Source organism: Mytilus edulis, chromosome 4, assembly GCF_963676685.1.
Source record: "Mytilus edulis chromosome 4, xbMytEdul2.2, whole genome shotgun sequence".
NCBI lineage: Eukaryota > Metazoa > Mollusca > Bivalvia > Mytilida > Mytilidae > Mytilus > Mytilus edulis.
The window spans coordinates 2464873-2472796 of NC_092347.1; the positions used below are offsets into that span (position 1 = coordinate 2464873).

The 7924-nt window shown below is 35.5% G+C and overlaps 1 protein-coding gene across 1 annotated transcript; it reads right to left on the reverse strand.

The window, feature by feature from the left end:
* Positions 1-621: 621 nt before the first annotated feature.
* Positions 622-7235, reverse strand: LOC139518737 (uncharacterized). Its single transcript, XM_071310276.1, has 2 exons — positions 7137-7235; positions 622-2302 (listed from the first exon to the last, which is right to left on the reverse strand). The coding sequence occupies exon 2, from the start codon at positions 2299-2301 to the stop codon at positions 994-996; it is 1308 nt and encodes a 435-aa protein (XP_071166377.1). The 5' UTR covers position 2302; positions 7137-7235; the 3' UTR covers positions 622-993.
* Between the last annotated feature and the right edge of the window lie 689 nt (positions 7236-7924).

Sequence of the window (7924 nt, forward strand, 5' to 3'; positions counted from 1 at the left end):
TCCAAAATCTGATTAAAAAAAATTATTCTTGTGTTCATGCTCTTTTACAAACAACAAGAAATACCACAATTTAACAGTCTGGTCAAGACCAAAGCATTCTCTTTTATAAAAATGGCTACCTCATCAGAGCCTGCAGCATGAACAATTATTGTAAATTAACATGTGATAAAAAGGTTTCCAAAATGTATGGAATAGAAAGATTGAGGTTGTAACCAAGCACATCTTCATTCCTCACCAACTTTACAAAATGAACAGCTTATAATGACCATGAATGGCTCCTTGTGCCATGTGACAATTTTTACCTCCTAAATTGTAAGTTTGAGATGACTGTGAAGAATTTTTTTTGTCTAAACATGTGTATTTCATTTTTCTTGTGTTAAATTACTAACTCAGGGGCAGCAACAGGTTGTCTGATTGGTCTGAAAATTTCAGGGCCGACAAATCTAAATCTGATGAACATTTTTGCCACATGTTCGATTTGCTCTAAATATGTTTAAGTTTCCAAGACATAAGCCAAAAACCGCATTTCCCCCCTATGTTCTATTTTGAGCCATATCATCCATGTTGGTTGGAAGGCAGGGTCATCAGACACATTTTTAAAAATAGATACCCAAGTGATGATTTCTTAAAATGTACATTTTCAGTGTTTTAATTCAATTAACTGCACCATTTCTTATGTAATACCATTCTTTAGAATTCAATTAACTGCACCATTTCTTATGTAATACCATTCTTTAGAATTCAGTTAACTGCACCGTTTCTTATGTAAAACCATTCTTTAGAATTCAGTTAACTGCACCGTTTCTAATGTAACACCATTCTTTAGAATTCAATTAACTGCACCGTTTCTTATGTAACACCATTCTTATGTAACACCATTTCTTATGTAACACCATTTCTTATGTAACACTATTTCTTATGTAGCATCATTCCTTAGAATTCAATTAGCTGCACCATGTCTTATGTAACACCATTCTTATGTAACACCATTTCTTATGTAGCATCATTCTTGAGAACTTCCTGCTGAAATTTTCTCTTCAGTTCCTTAATTTCTAATGACATTGACTGTATTTCATCTCGTTGCTGGTTGATTTTTTCTATCAGGTTTGATCTAGTCATGCTTTCATGTTTTATTGTCTTGTGAACAAAATCTGTTAGAGGCGAATTCTGACGCTCTACAGCTCTTTGGTGTCTCTTTCTTAACATTTTACGGTCATTCGCACATTGTGAACAGCGGTTTCTTTTGACTAACAATGAACAATGAACAGATCTAATTGTTGATGTGTATTCACCAGAGCCAGCTGATGTGGCGCTGAAGTTACCTTCCCTGAAGCTGCGAATCGTACTGGAGTACTGTGTACTGATTCCACATCCAACTGGCGTAATGTATTGATATGTCTCATCAGGATTTCCGACACAGACAGAAAAACAACTAAGACGGGATAATAACTTTGTCACAGATTCTACGCTATCATATATATTTGGCAGTCCCATCCAAATTGCATTGTCTCTTGACACTTCTTTCCTATGTACATAAATATTGGCACAAAAGCTACTGTCAATGTTAACTATGAGTTTTATACTAAGGTTCTTGCTACTGATCTGGTACAGTTCAACTATACGAATTTCATTTTCTGTACATTTAAAGATATATGGATCACTAATTCTAATTTGTAACAAACAGCATAAAGTCTTAAAGGGAGATAGAGAAGATTCTGCAAGTTCTTTCGGTGACTCGTACACTGAAAATATCTCAATTTCTTGTGTGCTTTCCATTGGTGCTAGAAAAAAATCCTCCCGACAATCAAATTCCTGATTATATGTATAATCCCTATCAAGTGGCTTTTCTTTTGCTGCATAGTTGTGGTCTTCGTGTTCAACTAACAAGAGTTCCCTTTGGTGTTCAGCTGATGTAATAGAAATGTCTTCACAGGATTCAATCTTGAGCATTGATGTGTCTTGACTTAAACATGGATCATCCATTGCATCATCAGTCTGGTTTGAAACTAAAAAAGAAATGTCCTCACAGGGTTCAATCTTGAGCATTGATGTGTCTTGATTTAAACATGGATCATCCATTGCATCATCAGTCTGGTTTGAAACTAAACAAGAAATGTCCTCACAGGGTTCAATCTTGAGCATTAATGTGTCTTGATTTAAACATGGATCATCCATTGCATCATCAGTCTGGTTTGAAACTAAAAAAGATATATCTTCCATGATAGGATCAACAGCTGACAATGGCTTCTTTTTCTTTTTAACATGTTTTGTTAAGTTACTACCTCTCTTCCTCTTTGGCATTCTGAAGGAAAAATAATAATTTTAGATTTGAAGAATAATATTTAAGGTGGTATCCAACACTTTAACTAAAATCAATTTGTCTCGTTTAATTTCTTAATTTTGACGATATATTTACTTTGATTCTTTGACAAAAATATAAAAAAATCAAAAAATTTTAACCAACCGTTAACCAGAAAAATTACACTGGTTATATAGCAGTTTGACAAATACTTATTATGATCATTGAGAAGATTAATATTCCCTTAACAACACAACGTCATTAAAACGTTCTGCTGATTTTACAGAGTTATCTCCCTGTAGTGTTAGATACCACCTTAACTTGAATTGGAGAGCCTATCATACAACATCTACTCTACCTTTGAACTTTACTTGCTATATTATCATGATTATAAAACTGCATGCATGAAATGGTGTAGGTTGTTTATATGATTTATTTCAAATATCATTTTGTTATTATTCCGACATGTCCCAGGGGCATGTTCAAGCTTGCAATATCAAATGTGGTACATATATATGATTTGGGTTTGCCAATTGTTGGTTGAAGATAGTGTAGAGACCACTAGTTGGTTGAAGACAGTATAGTGACCAAGTAATTAGCTATCGTTGATAACAGGTTTATTGTATTAAATAAAAACTTTATGACCGGTGATTACAAAAGACAAATTGATTTAATCAAAGAATTTATTTTTTTTCAAAATGTTCAAGTAGCAAAATTTTTTGAACATCGAGTACATCTGCGACTGGAAAACAGTATAGCGACCATAAATTGGTTGAAGCAGTATAGAGACCATTAGCTGGTTGAAGACAGTATAGAGACCATTAGTTGGTTAAAGACAGTATAGAGACCATTAGTTAGTTGAAAACAGTATAGTGACCACAAGTTCGTTGAAGACAGTATAGAGACCACTAGTTGGATGAAGACAGTATAGAAACCATAAGTTGGTTGAAGACAGTAACGAGACCATTAGTTGGTTGAAGACAAAATAGAGACAATTAGTTCGTTGAAGACAGTATAGTGACCACTAGATGGATGAAGACAGTATAGAGACCATTAGTTGGTTGAAGACAGTATAGAGACCATTAGTTCGTTGAAGACAGTATAGAGACCACTAGTTGGATGAAGACAGTATAGAGACCATAAGTTGGTTGAAGACAGTATAGAGACCATTAGTTGGTTGAAGACAGTATAGAGACCATTAGTTGGTTGAAGACAGTAAAGACATCTAGACCATTAGTTGGTTGAAGACAGTATAGACATCTAGACCATTACTTGGTTGAAAACATTATGTAACCATTAGTTGGTTGTAGACAGCATAGTGACCATAAGTTGTCTGAAGACAGTAAAGTGACCATCAGTTGGTTGAAGACAGTACATGTATATTGACCATGAGTTAAAATTGAGGACAGTAAAATGATCGTTAGTTGGTTGAGGACACTATATTGACCATAAGTTGGTTGAAGACATTATAGTGACTATAAGTTGGTTGAAGCCAGTATAGTGACCATTAGTTGGTGGAAGACATTATAATAACCATTAGTTGGTTGAAGACAGTATAGTGATCATTAGTTGGTTGAAGCCAGTATAGTGACCACTAGTTAGTTAAAGACTGTATAGTGATCACTAGTTGGTTAAAGACAGTATAATTACCACTAGTTGGTTAAAGATAGTATAGTGAACATTAGTTGGTTGAAGACATTATGTAACCATTAGTTGGTTGAAGACAGTATAGAGAACATTAATTTGCTGACGACAGTATAACATGTATAATGACCATCAGTTGGTTGAAGACAGTATATTGACCATTCGTTGATTGAGGACAGTAAATTGACCATTAGTTGATTCAGGACAGGATATTGACCATTAGTTGGTTGAGGACAGTATAGAGATCATTAGTTGGTTGAAGACAGTATAGAGACCACTAGTTGGATGAAGACAGTATAGAGACCATTAGTTGGTTGAAGACATTATAGAGACCATTAGTTGGTTGAAGACAGTATAGAGACCATTAGTTGGTTGAAGACAGTAAAGAGATCTAGACCATTAGTTGGTTGAAGACAGTATAGACATCTAGACCATTACTTGGTTGAAAACATTATGTAACCATTAGTTGGTTGTAGACAGCATAGTGACCATAAGTTGTCTGAAGACAGTAAAGTGACCATCAGTTTGTTGAAGACAGTACATGTATATTGACCATGAGTTAAAATTGAGGACAGTAAAATGATCATTAGATGGTTGAGGACACTATATTGACCACAAGTTGGTTGAAGACAGTATAGTGACTATAAGTTGGTTGAAGACAGTATAGTGACCATTAGTTGGTGAAAGACATTATAATGACCATTAGTTGGTTGAAGACAGTATAGTGATCATTAGTTGGTTGAAGCCAGTATAGTGACCACTAGTTGGTTAAAGACAGTATAGTGATCACTAGTTGGTTAAAGACAGTATAATTACCACTAGTTGGTTAAAGATAGTATAGTGAACATTAGTTGGTTGAAGACATTATGTAACCATTAGTTGGTTGAAGACATTATGTAACCATTAGTTGGTTGAAGACAGCATAGAGACCATTAATTTGCTGACGACAGTATAACATGTATAATGACCACCAGTTGGTTGAAGACAGTATATTGACCATTCGTTGATTGAGGACAGTAAATTGAACATTAGTTGATTCAGGACAGGATATTGACCATTAGTTGGTTGAGGACAGTATAGAGATCATTAGTTGGTTGAAGACAGTATAGGCACTTTTTGTTGGTTGAAGACAGTATAGAGACCATAAGTTGGTTGAAGACAGTATAGAGACCATTAGTTGGTTGAAGACAGTATAGAGATCATTAGTTGGCTGTAGTTGGTTGAAGACAGTATATTGACCATTAGTTGGTTGAAGACATTAAAGAGACCATTAGTTGGTTGAAGACAGTAAAGAGACCATTAGTTGGTTGAAGACAGTATAGAGACCATAAGTTGGTTGAAGACAGTATAGAGACCATTAGTTGGCTGTAGTTGGTTGAAGACAGTATAGAGACCATTAGTTGCTATAGTTGGTTGAAGACAATATAGAGACCATTAGTTGGTTGAAGACAGTATAGTGACCATAAGCTGGTTGAAGACAGGATAATGACCACAAGTTGGTTGAAGACTATAAGTTGGTTGTAGACAGTATAGAGACCATTCGTTTAATGAAGACAGTATAGAGACCGTTAGTTGGTTGAAGACAGTATAGAGACCATTAGTTGGTTGAAGACAGTACAGAAACCATTAGTTGGTTGAAGACAATATGGTGAGCACTAGTTAGTTAAAGACTGTATAGTGACCACTTGTCGGATGAAGACTTATTATGACCATTTGTTGGTTGAAGAAAGAATAGTGACCGTCAGTTGGTTGAAAACAGTGTAGTGACCATTACTTGGTTGAAGACATTATGTAACCATTAGTTGATTGTAGACAGCATAGTGACCATTAATTGTCTGAAGACAGTAAAGTGACCATCAGTTGGTTGGAGACAGTACATGTATCTTGACCATGAGTTAAAATTGAGGACATTTAAATGACCATTAGTTGGTTGAGGACACTATATTGACCACAAGTTGGTTGAAGACAGTATAGTGACTATAAGTTGGTTGAAGACAGTATAGTGACCATTAGTTGGTGGAAGACATTATAATGACCATTAGTTGGTTGAAGACAGTATAGTGATCATTAGTTGGTTGAAGCCAGTATAGTGACCACTAGTTGGTTAAAGACAGTAAAGTGACCACTAGTTGGTTAAAGACAGTATAATGTCACATAGTTGGTTAAAGACAGTTTAGTGAACATTAGTTGGTTGAAGACATTATGTAACCATTAGTTGGTTGAAGACAGTATAAAGACCATTAATTTGCTGAAGACAGTATAACATGTATAATGACCATCAGTTGGATGAAGGCAGTATATTGATTATTAGTTGATTGAGCACAGTATATTGACCATTAGTTGATTCAGGACAGTATATTGACCATTAGATTAGCCAAAGATTACGATCCACTCCCGTTCTCTTCACCCTTGGCAGATTAAGCCAACATTTGTGAAAACAATGTTGCGCCATCTATTGGGAAATTAAAGTCACGCCCATTCCGAATACATTATTCTTGACCAATGGTAGCACTTGAACTCTTCAATTTGGAGGTAAAAACACGGTGGTGTCTAGATTCTACACACTGGTAAAGCCGGAAACGAAATATACATCAACATTCATGCACTTGTGCAAGAAATATACAAAGGAACTTCTATTAGTCGATTAAAAATATTAAAATTGTCACTGAATGTGGTCTTATGTTTAGGGATGTAAACTTGTTGCACAATAAACATGTGGCAATTGTGTCAACATTTACACGTGATCATGTTATTGGCGCTTTTTGATTGGATGCAGCGAGTTTCGACTGCAACCAATAAAAATCCTTACCTTGTGTCTCCGAAATTTTATCTCAATCCGCCAAGGGTGAAGAGAACGGGAGTGGATTGAAACCCTTGGCTAGCGAAGATGATTGGTTGGATGAAGACAGAATAGTGACCACTAGTTGGTTGAAGACAATATATTGACCACTAGTTGGTTGAAAACGCTATAGAATATACAAAATGTTGCTATTGATGAGTTTTCAATGACAGAAATGGTATGTCATTACTTCCATGCTTTAAATCAGGATAAATGGGCAAATCGTAGCCCAAATAATTATGACGTCTGGCAAGGCGTCCTAGAAAAAAATAAAATAGCCTTGCCAGACGTCATAATTATTTGGACTAGGCAAATGGTAAATATATAAATGAATTTATGTATATATAGAGTTACCTTATTGTTGGGAGTACCAAATTATCAAGGTTATATATATTATCAATCGGACACAAACTGACATTTAGTTTGTTTACAGGTTTGTTGTTTCGGGGGAATGTAAGTAAGGGGGAAGGAAACCAATGTTATTATGATGGGAAGATAAATGCAATAATCTAGATAATTTATGAGAAAATATAAAAGCTGTTCGAAAATGCAACAACGTTTGTATTGTTCATTTTGATTGGATAACGTCACTTTCTTACATGGCATCATTTGGAAAAATATTACAAGGTCACACATTCTAATGAAACTGACAGAAAACAACGTTAAAACATTTATTTGAAATCTGTCATATGCCGCCTGCGCTTGCGCGTACGTCCCACCGTGGTTCTGAATTCGTTTTTAAAATATTTTCATTTAATTAAATTCATGTATATATACATATATATAATTAAATGAATACATGTATATATATACAACTCGTCTAAACATCAACCCAACAATGTTAGATCTGTAAATTTGCTTTCGCAAATTTTCGGTTCTTCCCTCACCGGGATTCGAACCCATGCTACTGTGATATCGTGACACCAAATCGCCTGCACTGCAGCCGTCCCGCTAGACCACACGACCACCTGGGCTATATATATATATACAACTCGTCTAAACATCAACCCAACAATGTTAGATCTGTAAATTTGCTTTCGCAAATTTTTGGTTCTTCGATCCCTCGCCGGGATTCGAACCCATGCTACTGTGATATCGTGACACCAAATCGCCTGCACTGCAGCCGTCCCGCTAGACCACAC

Bases quoted from the DNA above. Each gene is read 5' to 3' on its own strand.
- LOC139518737 (XM_071310276.1), bottom strand. From the start codon at position 2,301: ATGCCAAAGAGGAAGAGAGGTAGTAACTTAACAAAACATGTTAAAAAG.